The 17,949-nt window shown below is 40.4% G+C and overlaps 1 protein-coding gene across 2 annotated transcripts in view; it reads right to left on the bottom strand.

Moving 5' to 3' along the window:
- The window catches only part of OTC (ornithine transcarbamylase), a 97,953-nt gene that overhangs the window by 38,895 nt on the left and 41,109 nt on the right, over positions 1-17,949 (bottom strand). For both annotated transcript variants that reach the window (XM_070066550.1, XM_002719837.5), the window contains exons 2-3: positions 12,108-12,246; positions 10,203-10,284 (exon numbers count right to left, since the gene is read on the bottom strand). In XM_070066550.1, coding sequence (XP_069922651.1) covers positions 10,203-10,284; positions 12,108-12,158 — 133 coding nt within the window. In that variant the 5' untranslated portion in view covers positions 12,159-12,246. The remainder of the gene's footprint in view (positions 1-10,202; positions 10,285-12,107; positions 12,247-17,949) is intronic.

Genomic DNA, 17,949 nt, shown 5'->3' with positions numbered 1-17,949 from the left:
AATCAAATATTAAGTAATCATTATTTTTATTAGATGTGATGGTATTGTAGCTATATATGCAAATATTCTTCTTTTAGTAAAAGATACATTTTTTAGGTCACAGGTCTATATTATACTAGTTTATTTTTTAGAGCTTTTCTTTTTTTAAAAGATTAATTTATTTATTTTGAAAGGCAGAGTTACAGAGAGGCAGAGAGACAGAGAGAGAGAGGTCTTCCATCTTGCAACGACCGGAGGTGGGCTGATCCGAAGCCAGGAGCCAGGAGCTTCTTCCTGGTCTCCCATGCGAAGAGGCTCAAGCACTTGGACCACCTTCTACTGCTATCCCAGGCCATAGCAGAGAGCTGGATGGGAAGTAGAGCAGCCGGGACTTGAACTGGCACCCATATGGAATGCCAGCACTGCAGCCAGCAGCTTTACCCACTATGCCACAGCACTAGGCCACAAACTGATCTGTTATGGGATAAAATGCCATAGTTGCAATTTACTTTTACAAAATTTTAGCAATGGGGCCGGCAGTATGGTATAGCAGGTTAAGTCACTGCCTGAAACACCAGCATCCCATATGGGTGCCGATTCAAGTCCTGGCTGCTCCACTTCCAATCCAGATCCCTACTAATGCACCTAGGAAAGCAGCAGAAGATGGCCCAAGTGCTTGAGGCCCTGTACCCATGTGGGAGACCTGGATGAAGCTCCTGGTTTTGGTCTGCCAAGCACTGGCCATTGGAGCCATTGGGGGAGTGAACCAGTAGGTGGAAGATCTCTCTCTCTCTCTCTCTCTCTGCCTCTTCTTCTCTTTTTGTAACTCTGCCTTTAAAATCAATAAAATAAAACTTAAAAAAATAATTCAGCAATAAAAATAGCTAGACAAAGAAGGTAACATATTGACATTCATTAGATTTATGGAAGGGGTATTTGTGTTGTTATGCCAATCTTTCCACTTTTCTGTTTATTTAAAAATTTTCATAATAAAAGTAATTTTTTTAAATAATATAACAATCATCACTTGGGTTAGTGCATAAAAATTAAGTGATTGTATTCTACCTATTTATTTATTTATTCGAGAGGCAGAGAGATGGGGGGACAGAGACAGAGAGAGGCAGCGATTTCTCATTTGCTTGTTTACTCTTCAAATGCCTGCAACAGGCAAGGTTGGCAGGGCCAAAGCCAGAAGCCAGGAACTCAGTCTAGGTCTCTAATGTGAGTGGCAGGGGCCCAACTACCTGAGGCATTACCTGCTGCCTCCCAGGGTCCACATTAATAGGAAGTTGGAACCAGGAGCCAGCAATAGAACTTGAACTCAGGCACTCCATTATGGGAATGTGGACATCTAAATCAGCATCTTACTCACTATGTCAAAGGACTACCCCATGCTACCTATTTTATACTTTAAAGTGCTCCTTTAAATATGCTGAGAACAAATGACTTTTCACTAGAGGTTACCATATTCTAACCCTAGCGATGGGTACTTTATAAACATTCTTCCATCGAATCCCTCACTCTGACAAAGCACACAGTAGATATTATTTTAAGAATTTGATGAACAGGGGTTCTGAGAATCAAAGAGTGCAAAAAAATTTGTTTGAGATGTTTTTAAGTCAGTATAGCTCTTGGCCTTGCCATAGGGGAACCAATGCATGAGCCAACTTACATTGTGATCTACAGAGACAGGACAAGATAGTGGAACTGGACAGAAGTAGTCATATGGAAAATATGGTCCTAAGGTCTCTTGCAGATCTGAAGTAGAGTTAGAAAACATGCAACATCTAAATGGTCCAACTTTCCATGATTCCCGTAATGAAGAATCTGACTCCGTTTTTTATGTTTTCTGGATGACCACATTCAAGCCCACTTCTTCCCTTCCCTTTTATTCTTTTTCTTTTAAAAAAGATTTATTTACTTATTTGAAACTCAGAGTTAGAGAAAGAGAGAAAGAGAGAAAGAGAGAGAGAGAGAGAGAGAGAGAGAGAGAGAGAGGATCTTCTATCTGCTGGTTCTCTCCCCAAATGGCTGCAACGGTGCAATGGCCAGGGCTGAGTCAGGCTGAAGTCAGGAGCCAGGAGCTTTTTCCAGGTCTCTCACGTGGATACAGGGGCCCAAGGACTTGGGCCATCTTCCACTGCTTTCCCAGGCACATTAGCAAGGTGCTGGATCAGAAGTGGAACAGATGGGACTTGAACCAGGGCTCATATGGAATGCCAGCACTGCAAATGATGGCTTTACCTGCTACATCCCAGCGCTGGCCCCTTCCCTTTCCTCTTCTGCCCCACATCTGTGCAAACTGATAGGAAAGTACAGGTGTTCCCCTCTTTGTCACTAGCAGAAGTTTAAAAAAAAAGAAGCTCTAGTCTGTGCGCAGTAATCTTCACCCCAGCCCTGCCCTTTAACACAACAGATTGAAGCCACCATCATTTCCCTGCTCTCTCAAGCCATTTTTGGACCAGACTGGGAGCCAGCCTACTTCTCTCCACAAAGGTAGGTTGTGTGAGTAATAAACATTCTTTATACCCTCTTGGTGCATGTGTGGTGTCCTCACTGTCAACAATGGAACCAAATTTAAGGTGGATGGAACATCTCACTCCTGCAAAGGGACTAGGACAAGTCATAGGCTCTCAGCATTCATTCACTAGTTTCTAAAAATATGTGCCTAGTGATGTTCTAGACATTGGGGAAACCATTGTGAACACCAAGACACAAGTCCCTGACTGCATGGAACTTACATTCTAGTGGAAAGAACAGATAATAAATGGAATGAACAAGTAAAATATACTGTATATTAAATGTTGATAAGATAAATGTTGATAAATAGGGCAAGGAGGGGGATAAAGAATATAAGGGACAGGAGTTACAATATTATGTAGTGTGATAAAGGAAGCCATACTAATAGCGGGACATTTGAATAAAGACCTGAGCAAGATAGATGAATGAACCACAGAAAACATACAAGGCAGTGGGAAAAGGTAAGGGTCATGACTGTTGTGTTCAAGGGATAACAAAGAGGTTGCCGTGAAATGTGCAGAGTGTGTGAGGAGGCTGGTAGAAGGAGGTGAGGATGTAGAAGGAAGCTGGGGAGAATTTTGACTTTGTCTAAGACAGAAAGCCGTCAGAGGGTTGGAGCAGAGTGACACGTTTGGACTTATGTTTTATAAGACATTTATAGTGGGGCAGAAGCAAGGATATCAACTAGGAGGAGACTTGCAAAAATCTTGGTGAGAATTAATAGCTTGGACTAGGGTGCTCATGACTGAAGTGGGGAGGAAGTGTTTGGATTCCTGATATATTTTCAAAGTACAGCCAGAACTCAGTTGTTGACCTTGCTTCGTATCTCAGTGAAAAAAAAAAATGCAGCAACAGGGAACTTCCAGACTCCACCAACACATTTCCCCACCTGCCGGTGTCTCTACCCATATACTCTGCTTTCTTTCCTATCAAACATAGCTAAACGTTCCATGCCTGTGTAAATTCCCCACTCATGCACTGGAAGCCCCCCCCCCCTTAACGATTCAAGGATGTTACTCTTAGCAGTTCTTCCCTTTCTCTCTTGTATCACCTACACTTCGAATGTACTGTTCTCATTTTTTCACTTATTAACAACAACAAAACAAATATAAATTTTCTCTTGGCCCTACTTCAACTGCCAAATTTCCCTTTAGTTCTTAAATTGTTTACTTCTCTTTGCAGCAAAATCCTTCCTTCCTTTCTTTCTGCTCTCTCTCTCTCTCTCTCTCCTCTCCTCATTTCCATCTAACCTACTCCCATAAGACTTTGCCCCCAACATCGCTACCTCTTACCAATGTTATCAAATGACCTTGTTGTTCCTACATCTGGTGGCCATCCCTCAGTCTTTCTTCTTGATTCATTTAACAAAGTTGATCACAGCTTTCTCTTTGATAAACATTCTGCACACAGTCTAAGATACAATATTGTCTTGCTTTGTTATATCTACCTCTGTAGTTTTTCCTTCTCTGCCTCTATTACACTTCTATTTTCCTTGACCTCTGAATATTGATGTGCCCCAGAGCTCATCCTTGGCCCTCTTCTCTCAAAGTAGACTCACTCCCTTTATAATCATACCTAGTCCTGCGGCCTTAAATACCATCTATCCTGGTGACTCCCAAATAGCTCCAGGTCTGATGTCACTCCCAATCTCTAGTTTCATACTCAACTACCTTTTCTACATTTTTGTTGGTGTATCTTCTCTTCTATATCTAATTGGCACCTCAAACTCAATACATCCAAAACCGAACTCCTGATCTCTCTGATCCAACCTGCCTCACCTGTAGATTTCATAATTGTTCAGGTAGAAATCTTGAAGTCATCCTTGACATTTTTTTTTTTGCCAACTATATCAGTAAACATTTTCTCTCTCCCTCCAAAACATTTCTACAATCTGTCCCTGTCACCCCCTCCATTGCTACTAACCTGGTCCCAGCTTCAATATGCAGGTACTATCTCCTTACAGGTTTCACGGCTTCTGTCTTATTTCTACTCCCCCTCACTGCCCCAGTCAATTCTCAACACATCAGTTAGAGTAATCCTTTAAAAATGCAATTTCAAAACTCTCATCTGCTTCCCCATTTCACTCACAGTAAAAGCCAAAGTTCCAATAATGGCAAACGTTTCTCCCCCAGTTCTGATCTCACTATATCACTCATTTATTTCTTGTGTCTATTGTTTATTGTATGTAGGCCCGTTAGAAAGTAATTTCCATGAAGGCAGGTGTTTTCTGTGTTCTGTTCATTGATGTGTCACTCAAAAGCACCTGGAATAAAGACTGCTGAATGGTAAGTCCTCAATAAATACTTGTTGATTGAATAAAGGAAGGATTTTGACTCTGGAGAGAGGGACCCCTTCTTCTCATTTGCAAATACCCCCTCATTTTGTTAACAGAAAGAACAGAAATGTCTGTTATCTGTGAAGACAGCTAATGGAGTTTAATGTTGATTATAACCTCTAATAAATCTTGAGCACTTAATTTGTATATGAACAGGCAAAGTCACCAAAAATATGAATACCATACATTCATCAAGTAGGTATATTTACTGTGCACCTACTATATGCCTAGCACGGCATGAGTACCATTGAGGGTTGGAGACTATGAAGAAGATTTCAAAGTTTAAGAACTACTGGCAGGTCTGTTCCAAGTCATAGACTCTCTTAGAATGGAAGGCCTTTTGTTGTAGCAACTCAGGATTTGTCTATTGCCTGTTCATTCCTCTCCATGTGCTAAAAGGGAAATTCACATTAGGGCCAACATTGTCCTGTAGTGGTTTAAGTGCTGCTTGTGACACTGACATCCCATATCAGAGTAAAGGCTTGAGTCGTGGTTGCTCCACTTGCAATCCAGCTTCCTGCTAATGCACCTGGGAAGGTAGCAGAAGATGGCCCAAGTACTTGCGCTCCTGCCATGGCAGGCCAGAAAGGAGTTCCTGGCTCCTGGCTTTGGTTTGGCACAGTCCCAGCAACTGTGGTCATTTGTGGGAGTGAATCAGTGAACCTCTCTCTCCTTATCTGTACCTTTCAAATAAATAGATAACTTTTTTTAAAAAAGGAAATTCATACCAAGCCTGGATTTATGATATAATGGTAGGAAGAGGGGTCACACAAAGTGTTTGCAGAGAGTCAAATTCTTCAGCAATTCATGAAAGAAGTAAAAGGGGGGGGTATTGTCTCTGAAAAGGAATTGTAATTTTAGTAAGTGACCAAAAAGAAACCTCAGACCCCAGTCCAAAAGTACAGGCCATTCACCAGTCTGTCACGGCGGGATGGTCATTAGTGCATCCGAGTGTGTCAAGGTTTGCAGAAGTCACCAGGAGCTTTTATTGCCAAAGAGAGAGCAGGACAGACGGACTGCTCTGCACCTTCTCTGCACCCCTCGTCTTCAGAAGCCTGCCTTTATCCGTTTCATTTGGTATGCTTTCACATCAGGTATTTTTGAACTAAGAGTTTCTTTTGTTCATGTCTTAATTTCTGTTTGGGAAAATAAAAGTAAATTTACTGGGGCTGGCTCTGTGGCATCATGGGTGAAGCCGCCGCCTGCGGAGCTGGCATCCCATGTGGGCGCCCGTTTGGTCCTGGCTGCTCCTCTTCTGATCCAGCTCTCTGCTGTGGCCTGGGAAAGCAGTAGAAGATGGCCCAAGTCCTTGGGCCCTTGCACCCGCGTGGGAGACCCGGAAGAAACTCCTGGCTCCTGGCTTTGGATCAATCCAGCTCTGGCTTTTGCGGCCATCTGGGGAGTGAACTGGCAGATTGAAGACTTCTTGCTCTGTCTCTGCCTCTCTGTAACACTGCCTTTCAGATAAATAAATAATGTTTAAAAAATAAATTTTAAAAATTGAAAAAGGTAAATTTACTTCATTCTTTCTTTTCCTCACAGATCCCTGCAGGGTTTGGAAGAAAGGAGAAATCCTAGGGATTTGAGAGCTCTTCCTGGTAGAACTAAGGCGGTTCTTAACCTCTCCCTGCTTGGCTTTCATAACTGCAGAATACGATCACAATTTCTATATTGGCATCTTTGTAAAGACGACGAATTTGAAACAGCTGCTAAAGCACTGGCTTCTATTTCACCTTGAAAGTGAAATATCAATGACACATAATGAAAAGAACCATCTGTAAGAATACCCTGTGCAGTTTTCTATCAGCTATCGTGCTTACCAAGATTAATAAATAGATCTGTCTATTGGCTCCCTAATTTGCAATAAAAGAATATAGTCATCAGTAGGCACACTGGAGATTTGTCTGGTTTGCCGCGCAGGCACACACAAAGGGTGGATAAGGAGTGAATGATTTACAACTATACACAGCAGCATGGATACATATCACAACCATAAAGCTGAGCAAAAGAATCTAGACCCAAAGAGCACATGCTGAATGATTCCATTGAAATACAGTTTGAAAATAGGCAAAACCAATGTGTAATGTTGTAAGTCAGAATAATGGTCACCCTTGGGTGGAGGGAGTAGCAACTAGAAGGAAATACAAGGTGTTTGGGAGGGTGTTTCTGGGTGTTATTAATGATTTGTTTCTCCATCTAGGTGTGAGTTACAATAACGTGTTTAATCATTCATCTAACTATATATCTAGTGATTTGTGCACTTTTTTTATAGGGGTGTTACACTTTAATAAACACGTTACATAAGCAATTACTATAGTTGCAGCTGGGTAAAGAATTTTATCCTGTCTCCTGAGATAAGCAGATATTCTGCTGTATGTTTGAAACTCAGGCTTGAGATAGAATTCTTAAGGACTGTCCTCTGAGGATCACTCCATCCCAGAAACTGTCACAACTCTTGAGGAGCAATATAATTAATTACACCCCATGCTCATTTTAAACACTAAGGCAACAGGTGGTACCTGTACACAATTTTACCAAAGGCCAATTATTAAGATGCACATATGCACCAAGAAATGTTCTGCGTGGCTTTAACTGAGGTTTACCACTTCCGTCAGCATTTAAGGTGACGACTCTCTCTGATTCTCCTACTGTTGAGTTTGGCAGGATATTATATGCAATTAGACTCCTGGGTGTTCACTGAGGATAAAGACAAATACTCTGTGAACTGTAAGTTTTAATATTCAAACTTTCCTTTCTTCATGTATTTGTTATTATAGTTTGCACTTTGTTCAAGTTTCACAGTACTTTAGAGAAAACTGTCACTTAACAAAATACTTAATGTTACCTGTAGAAACAATCTTGCTAGAATAAAACATTACTCTTACATGCCTGAATTAAATAAGATATTTAAAAATGCATTTAATAATAGCTTCCAATCCTGGCTCTACGATTATTAGCTATATATCTACGGGCCATTTGCTGTACCCGTTTCAGCCTGCTTTTCTCAATGATCTTGCTCTCATACAGTTGTCATAAGTATTAAATGAGATAAACTATGTAATTAACACAGACCACTTGGACTCAGGGTTTGTATCCAAAAACTTATTAATTTCTCATTCTTGTTTTTAGTAGTTAGCTTCTGTGCAACATTGTGAATGGTAACTGATCATTTATTTAAGGATACTTTGATGCCAAACATAACATTTGAACAGAAATTAATGTTAGGAAACACCAGTGACCAATAAGAAAAAAACATTTAAAAACTTAAAATTGAAAAATGTCTATGTATTAATCAGTTATTTTGATGATTTCAAGAAATATCACCTCTTTTAAGTGCTAATGGTTAAGAATAGGTAAAATAAAATAAAATTTCACCCAAGCCATGAAGGACCAGTGCTGGAAGGGAGCAGAATTTGAGAATTTCTAACTGGTTATTAATTTTCCCCCTACTATCCATCAGATTCCAACATGATCACTTATAGAAGCAAGCTTTGAAGAACAAAATGTTCTCATTTGTTTGCTTCCCGGGACTTTAAAGATTAAGTGATTCCTTATATATTCTTGATCTTCCTCCTTCCTTCTCTTAAAGGGAAAGGGGACTGTATTAGTAGGAATAATGCACTTGACATCAGATTCCTGGTATTAGTTGTGTTAATTGAATGAACTTAGAAAGTCATTTAATTCCCCCAAATTTCATTTTTGTTATCTATTTGATGAACCTCATTATTGATTATTGCAATGCAAAAAATGCCTTAAGTACAATAGTTATTTGCTTCTAATACCTAGAAAGCTCTGATACTTTTATGTCAAGATAAGATATTTGAAGAATCAACCAATGTGTTTTTGTGATGCTTCGTTCTTGACCCTGTCTGATCGTCCGTTTGGGCAGTCATATTATTGATTCAAGGGAGGTCTAACAGAGCAAAGATAGAGAAAGGAAGAAAGAGAAAGCAATTTGTGGCTTATGAGCTTCAAAATAGACTTTTTGAAACCCATCGCAGAGATAATAGCTTGCGAGAAAAAAAGAAAAATTTGAGTTGCAATAGCCCAGAATTCTGGATAAACACAATAGCTGTGGAAGAATACATGGATACTGTCAGAGCCAGTTTTCCCTCCTGCTGTATCTCCTGGCCTCTCATACTGGGAAGTGGAAGGAGAAGAAGGGAAGCAAAAGAGAAGCAATAGAAGTAAGAATTGATTTGATTTTTTATTTTCCTTTTTTTAAGATTTATTATTTATTTGAAAGTCAGGGAGAGAGAGAGGTCTTCCATCCGCTGGCCCACTCCCCAGTTGGCCGCCATGGCCAGAGCTGCGCCAATCCGAAGCCAGGAGCCAGGAGCTTCTTCCGGGTCTCCCACGTGGGTGCAGGGGCCCAAGGACTTGGGTCATCTTCTACTGCTTTCTCAGGCCATAGGAAGTAGAGCAGCCAGGACTTGAACTGGTGCCCATATGGGATGCCAGCACTGCAGGTGGTGACTTCACCCGCTATGCCACAGCACCGGCCCCTGATTTGACATTTGATACAGTACCCTGCTGTGTTCCCCAGCCTAACTTCTAAAGGGTGGGAAGCATAATGGAAATGTCAGATGCATTTGGGAGACCCCAGAAATTAGAACATCTGTGTCTTGCTGTTAATACAGAGCTCTAGGAGGCAGCAAATGTTATAGTTTTCCTTGGCACCCAGCATGAGGAAGGAACATTAGAGTAGAGATGGCCTTGCAGTATCTCTGTGCCTAGTGTGACTTGGAGAGCTGCCCAGAAGTTGAGAGAACCAAATTGATAAGATATCTCAGATCTTGTGAGCAAAGTGAAGCAAACACCACAACAAATGGGAAACTGTCAGAACTCCATGGGAATACAGAAGTCCTGGCAGACTGCAGCATGGACATTTGATGATGATGTCCTGACAAGCAAGGACCAGAGCCCCATAGCCCTAGATATCCTGACATTCAGATATCCTCGAGGATTTAACCATGAATGTGGGGAAAGGATGTTAACTGCAGAGATCAGGTTTCCATTATCCAATAGAATTGAGAAACATAAGAAAAGGTTCTTTGCATGTCAGAAAACCTTCACACTTCTTACCTGCTACAGCTTGAAGTCTGAGAATTTGTGTCCACTTAACATTTTGTCCTGAACAGGAAGAAGGACATGGAGCTTTCTACTCAAGTCCTCCTGATACAGCTAATTTTTTTGCCTTACGAGAATTGGAAAGAGCATTCACAGGCTTGCACTGCTCATCCTGGTGCAAATGTTTCTCTTTTCCATTGCTAAAGAGGGAGACACATCTCACTGGGTTATTAGCCTCCCAAGTCCTCACTCTCAGGCTCCCTCTTTAACATAAGTACAAGCTTGCCAGTGAACTCACCTGTTTCTGTGGATAATCTTGTTCGAGTACTTCGTTTCTCAAAAATCATGCTTAACGACTTCCCTTGCAATAAAGGTAAATACTGAAAGTCAAGGACAAAAATACAAGTAAATATGTAAAATACATTTCATATCCAATACTGAGGATTGTGTTTCAAATCTTATTCTTTACATTATTAGGAAATATAGGTTAATCACTGCTTCCAAATAAGTGTTCAAAATACCATTTTTAAATGAATTGATGATGTGCCCCCCCCCCGCAGTGTTTTTACATACTTTGGAAAAAGCAACACTAATTTCCACAGCTTACTGACATGTGGTTAAAAAAGAGTAATAATTGTTCTATGTTCAATTTGGACATGTGTTCCAAAACATAATAATATTTCAAGCTGGAAACATCTTCTTTCTTAACGCCATTGAAATCTCTATTAAATTTTCAATGCCCTTGAAGAGGTTTGGTTCAGAGGTGGTTTCTCAGGTAGGAACACAGAGCACTAAGATTCCTACTTAAGCTGATAAAGAAGCCCGAGTTTTAGCTACGCGTTCCTCATGTACCCACATGGTTTTGTTTCTCAAAGCCATTTGAAAACAATCTGGAGAGTTTGGACATAGGGTGGGGCTCTTTCTCCTTCCTTTTCGGTAGATGGGCTTCCTGATAGGATGAGTTCTGTAATAGTTTCTGACAGCTAACCTATTTTGTACACAAAGTGGGGAGAACAAAAGCATGGTATCTGGGAAGACATTTTCTCCCCATTTCAGGCATTCCATAGGCGTGTCAGTCCACAGCTTTTGGGGTTACTTTTGTCCTCAGTTTGTTCTCAGAAGCTTGAAGAACTGAGCAATTACATAAGAAAATCATGGTTGTCTGAAACTTTCTAAACCTGAAAACAACTCTTTATTAAAGTTTTTGAACAAGTTTGGAATCCAAAAATGCTCTCACAATTAAGCAGTCTAAATGAAGCTACTGAATTAATTAAGCGTGTTTCAGACACAAATTGCTCAAAATGCAGAATAATGCTTACAGCTAAGTACCATGTCCCATCTCTTCCCCTACTTGGCTACCATTTAATTTTTTTTTTTTTTGCTAATCTAAATGCTTCTTTAAACACTATCATAGCCTTGTGAATTTTTTGACATTGCCCTAATGAGTATATATCTGAAATGCATCCAAAATTTAAATTTGTTGCTAGAAAAAAAGTATCATGTTAAATTTTGATTTTTTTTTTTTTTTTTTTGACAGGCAGAGTGGACAGTGAGAGAGAGAGACAGAGAGAAAGGTCTTCCTTTGCCGTTGGTTCACCCTCCAATGGCCGCCGCTGCAGCTGGCGCACCGCGCTGATCCTGGCAGGAGCCAGGAGCCAGGTGCTTTTCCTGGTCTCCCATGGGGTGCAGGGCCCAAGCACCTGGGCCATCCTCCACTGCACTCCCTGGCCATAGCAGAGAGCTGGCCTGGAAGAGGGGCAACCGGGACAGAATCCGGCGCCCCGACCGGGACTAGAACCCGGTGTGCCGGCGCCGCTAGGTGGAGGATTAGCCTATTGAGCCACGGCGCCGGCTAGTATCATGTTAAATTTTAACTTGATAGCAAATACATAGAGAAAAGAAAAGAGGAATAAAAATAAAATCTTTCCAGACAAAAGATTTCTTAGGTTCTGATCCACTTAATAATGAATTTCAGTATTTCACATGAAAGAAATGCAATGATGTGTCATTGAATAACTGATCTTTATGCTTTTTTGTATGCCTGCGCATTCAGTGATAATCAATTATCTTGACTGTGAGGTTTCATTACTTAGCTACTATCTAGGAATTCTAATGTATTTTCCTTTCCCTCTTTCTTTGGAAAGGGAAGACTTTGAAAAGGTTTATTGGTAGTAATGGAAGGTAACAAGAAAATGTTACTTACCTCGCCTTTCTGTTTTATCCTAAATTTCAGATCTGCTGATAACCACAGCATATATTTAATTTCTTCTCCTGTGAAGTCCTTTAGAGTAAGGAGGTCACGCCCTTTCAGCTGTACTTTATTTTGTACTGGTTGCCCACACCTGAAAAAAAAAAAAAAAGGAGAAAAACAAATGTAAGGGAAAAAGCCATGTGAATCACATGTAGTCCAGGGTGTCTCTGCAACGTGTTGATGCATTGAAGCTGGTATACCTGTTGTTTACATGTTAAACATTTAGTATTTTGGATGATTGATAGAAAAGAATTCTTGGAAAGGGACTGAAATCTTATTTTCTCAAAATAGCTAAATGAACAGCTTTGCCACTTACTAGTCGTATAACCTAGGCAAGTTACTGCAGTTCTCTCTGTGCCTAAATTTCTCACCTGGAAAATGAGTATAATAATCTTACAGGGTTGTTGTAAGGATGAAATTATTTAATACATGTAAAGTCAACAGTATCTGGCATATGACAAATACTTGACAAATTTTAGCAACTATTATTGAAATCAGGATACTGCACAAGCAGAATTTATAATGCACAATAGAAAATAATTTCATTTTCTTCCACACTGCCTTTCTTTAAAAAAAAAAAGATTTATTTATTTATTTGAAAGTCAGAGTTACACAGAAAGGAGAGGAAGAGAGAGAGAAAGGTCTTCCATCCGCTGGTTTGCTCCATAAATGGTCACAATGGCTGGCGCTGAGTCAATCTGAAGCCAGGAACCAGGAGCTTCTTCCTGGTTTCCCACGTGGGTGCAAGGACCCAAGGACTTAGGCCATCTTCTACTGCTTTCCCAGGCCATGACAGAGAGCTGGATCAGAAATGGAGCAGCCAAGACTCGAACCGGTGCCCATATGGGATGCCGGCACTGCAAGCGGTGACTTTACCTGCTATGCCACAGAGCTGGCCCCACACAATGCCTTTCAAATCTGTTCTTGGAGACTTGTTCTTTTTGTCCCTGGTCAAAAATGCAATGGGCCCTACAGCTTTCCTAGTCACTCTCAGAAAAAAAAATTTTTTTTAAAGCCCTGTGCTTATTTTTACTACCTCAGAGGGTCTCAGTAAAATAATGTGTGATAATATAATAGCAATGATTTTTTTAAAACCTTAAGAAATGTGTTGCAAGTTGATGCGTTTTCCTTTCTAGTTTTTCCTTATACAAGCTGGTCTCTTTTATACAGGAAGCACAGTTGTAAGCTCTTTGCTCTGTCTCCTGGTAGGGTGAGAAATCAGAATCAGAGAAAGTCTGATTCCGTTCTAGCAATCTAGCACTGGTGTAGTTGTTTGAGGCTGACTTTTTCTACTGTGGGTGCTTTTGGGGGTCCTTTGGAGATTTCCCCAATAATTGGGACTCTCCCATAGCAGCTCTGGATAGCAACAATTACTTTTCCTCTGGCATCCTAGTGGACACATATGACCTTTTTGTGCGGAGTTCATCCTGTTCCAGGAAGTGTCTTGGTCATAAACTGAAACAATACCATGCTGGGTCTCCTTCCCATTTCATATTGTTTCATGGGAAGCTGTCAGTGTCCCTTGCTCTGACAAGTGTCAAGCCCATCCCAGTATAGACTCTCGGTTCTGTCATCAGAACAGGTAGCTGGCCAAGCTAGATTTCTCAGATAGCAGCCTGACAAAAGTTTACAGTGTTCCCAAGCTCTCCAATTTAAGAGATTGGTTCCACTGGGGCCACTTTCCCTGGGCCTGAAGTTAGGGAAGAGTATGCCCTCTATGGAAGGGCCCATACACTCAACAATAACACTCTCCAAAAGTTTTCTCTTTTTTTTATTTAAACACTTTTTAATTTTTAATTGATAAATAATAATTATAGGTACTTATGTGGTACAATGTGATGCTTTGATATGTGTAAATATGGAAAGATCAAATCAAGCTAAGTAGCATATCAATCTCTTCAAATATTTATCATTTCTCTGTGGTAGGACATTGAAAATCCTCTTTTAGCTATTTTAAAATACGTAACATTTTATCATTCACTATAGCCACTGTGCTGTGCAACAGACCAACAGAACTTATTTCTCCTATCTAACTGCAATTTTGTAAAAATTGACCAATTTGTCCTCTTGTGCACTTCTACCCCCTTCCCTCAGCCTCTGAAAACCACCATCATACTCTCTGCTTCCGAATTTGCCTTTTCAGATTTCACACATTTGTGAGGATGTGCAGTATTTGTCTTTTATGTACTTGGATTCTTTCACTTAACATAATGTGATCCAGGTTCTTCCACGTTGTCACAAATGGCAGGGTAAGCTTGTTTTGTTTTTTTTTTTTTAAACTGAAAGGTATTCTATCAATGTATACATATCACATTTTATTTATTCATTCATCCATTGATGGGCCCTAGTTGATTCCAAATTTTGCCTCTGTGAGTAGTGTATGCTGAAGAGATATTTGAACTCCCATATTCAAAAATCTTCTTCCAATTCTCAAGCATTTTCTTTGTCTCTGTAACCCATTTTATAAGATGGGGGTAGTAACCAATGGCTTGCGAAACTAAATCTTGGCTATCGCCTTGGCAAGTATGTATTTTACTGGCCTAAAACCTCAGTTTAGAATGAGGGAAGAGGGGTCAGCGCTGTGGCACAGTGGGTTAAAGCCCTGGCCTGCAGTGCCAGCATCCCATATGGGCACCGGTTCTAGTTCCGGCTGCTCCTCTTCCAATCCAGCTTTCTGCTGTGGCCTGGGAAAGCAGTAGAAGATGGCCCAAGTGCACCCACGTGGGAGACCAGGAAGAAGCTCCTGGCTCCTGGCTTCAGAGCTCTCCGGCCGTTGCAGCCATCTGGGCAGTGAACCAGCAGATGGAAGACCTCTCTCTGTCTCTACCTCTCTCTATAACTCTTTCAAATAAATAAAATAAATCTTTAAGGGCCGGCGTCGCGGCTCACTAGGCTAATCCTCCACATAGCGGCGCCAGCACACGGGGTTCTAGTCCCGGTCGGGGCGCCGGATTCTGTCCCGGTTGCCCCTCTTCCAGGCCAGCTCTCTGCTATGGCCAGGGAGTGCAGTGGAGGATGGCCCAAGTGCTTGGGCCCTGCCCCCCATGGGAGACCAGGAGAAGTACCTGGCTCCTGCCTTTAGATCAGCGCGGTGCGCAGGCCGCAGTGCGCCAGCCGTGGCGGCCATTGGAGGGTGAACCAATGGCAAAAAGGAAGACCTTTCTCTCTGTCTCTCTCTCTCTCTCACTATCCACTCTGCCTGTCAAAAAAAAATCCTTAAAAAGAAGAATGAGAAAGAATCTGTACCTATTGGAGCTGGGCAGAAACTAGAACAGAAAGAGACCTATTTTAGCATATTGTAATTGTTCTTTCTTATAATTATTCTACAAAATGAGTAGCACGTGTTTCATTATTCCAAGTACTACCTGTATTTAACAATAATTAGTCTTATCTACCATTAGAAATTATGAATCACTGAGGGCTAATTGTGGTGCAACACATGTATTAAACATTAATTTTATTAAAAGTAAAATAACTCACAAAACAGTGATTAAATTTTAAGGTGAGAACTTGTGCTACTTGGGATGAAGGGTAAATCCTCTATTGAGATTTATGTATGACCTTTTTGCAATGATGACAAGATCATAGATATAAGAATCTCAAATTCAATTAATGTATTGTTTCCACTGAGTGATGTCAAGTAACTTAGAAAAATGAATATTTCACTAAAAATATATAATTTTCTGGTAGATTTCATCACTTCATTTAATGTTCAGTAGGTGAATACATTTTTTTTCCAGTACACATCTTGTGAGATTAAGTCTTTCAGAGATTCTAGCTTACGAGAATGTGAATTTCCATAAGAATTGTGGGCTGGTTGGCTAATTGGTTGATATATTCATTTAATATTAAGATACTAATGATGTATTCAATGACAACTAGAAATTAGTATTTTCAGTTTATGCTCATTTGAATACACATTGATTTAATATTTTTGCACCAAAGTAAACTTAACTCTTAATTCCATTTGTCTATGAACTTTTAAAGTGCTATCATATATAGAACAAAATGTTAGTCAATAGCCATGTTTCAAAGATGTACTATTATTTTCTACTTTTAAAAATTTGTGAATTATGGGCTCTTCAAATGGAAATTTCTTTTAACTGGTGGTCCTGGCACTGGTGCTGTGGTTAAATCTCTTCCCGCAGTGCCGGCATCCCACATGGGCTCTGGTTAGAGTCCCAGCTGCTCCACTTCTGTTCCAGCTCCCTGCTAATGTGCATGGGAAAAGCAGCAGAAGATGGCCCAAGTAGTTGGGTCCCTGCACCCACGTGGAAGACCCAGATGAAGCTCCTGGCTTCTGGCTTCAGCCTGGCCCAGCCCCGACCATTGCAGCCATTTGAGGAGTGAACCAGTGGATGGAAGATCTCTCTCTCTCTCTCTCTCCTTCTCTCTCTATCTCTTCTTTTCAAATAAATTAACAAATCTTTAAAAAAAATAAAGTGGTGGCCCTCATTTAAAATATTTGATTAATATGTAATAATACATATTTATGGGGTACAGGATGATATTTTGACACATGTATACAGTGCATCCTTATTAAGTCAGGGTCATTAGCATTTCTGTTTCATTATTACATACATTTAACAGTAAAAAGTTTTGAATATAGACACATATTTACGTTTACTTATTTATAGTACACATGTTACTATACTAAATTATTGTGTCCATAACAAAACATAAACAAAATTAAAAAGCATAGACTAAGAAAAGTAAAATATTATAACAATAACTTTATAAATATGCAGAAACACTTTGCTAGCTAAAGAACTTTCTGGAACATCCACTTATTTTCTTCCTTCTACTGGAATCATAATAAAAAGCTTACAAAACTATTTCCATGAGCTCAATCATAGTGTTTAGGCATGAGATAACTTTGATTATCTACATTTAGGTAGAAAATTTGTATTTATATATGAATTTCAGTTATGCATTTGGTTATGATAATTTTGATTAGTGATACTATTAAGCAACACTGGGCATGCATAAGTACTAATACTAAGAAGTAAACCTGGGGTTGGCGCCATGGCTCCCTCTGTTAATCCTCCGCCTGCGGCGCCAGTGTCCCATATGGGCGCCAGGTTCTAGTCCCGGTTGCTCCTTTTCCAGTCCAGCTCTGTGCTGTGGCCCTGGAAAGCAGTGGAGGATGGTCCAAGTGCTTGGGCCCTGCACCTGCATGGGAGACCAGGAAGAAGCACCTGGCTCCTGGCTTTGGATCAGCTCAGCGTGCCAGCTATAGCGGCCATTTGGGGAGTGAAGCAATGGAAGGCAGACCTTTCTCTCTGTCTCTCTCTCTCACTGTCTGTAACTCTACCTGTCAAATAAAAATAAATAAATAAATAAATGCTTGATCTTGTTAAAAAAAAATTAAACCTTCTGACAGTCATGCATATTTCAAGGTCAACTGGAGCCTTCTTCTGGGAATCTGTAAGACAGGTTTTACATATCTGACCTGGAATGGAGTCATGGCAACTTAATCCTTACTGAAAATATTTTTTCTTCTGAAATAAGAGCCATGTAAGATAAAGTTACAGAAGATAAATCTTCTTGACTACATATTCTTATGATAATGAATTAATATTACATCACTTAAGACTTCTTCCTATACTATTTTATTATTACTTTTAAAAAAGATTTATCCATTTATTTGAAAGTCAGAGTTACAGAGAGAAAGAGGGAGAGACAGAGACAGAGAGAAAGAGAGATTTTCCATTTGCAGGTTCACTGCCCAAATGGCCAGGGCTGGGCAAGGCTGAAGGCAGGAGCCAGAAGCTTCCTCTGGGTGTCCCACGTG

This window comes from Oryctolagus cuniculus, chromosome X, assembly GCF_964237555.1.
Source record: "Oryctolagus cuniculus chromosome X, mOryCun1.1, whole genome shotgun sequence".
NCBI lineage: Eukaryota > Metazoa > Chordata > Mammalia > Lagomorpha > Leporidae > Oryctolagus > Oryctolagus cuniculus.
Note: the sequence above shows the minus strand (reverse complement) of the source record. Positions and strands in the feature narration are given on the sequence as shown.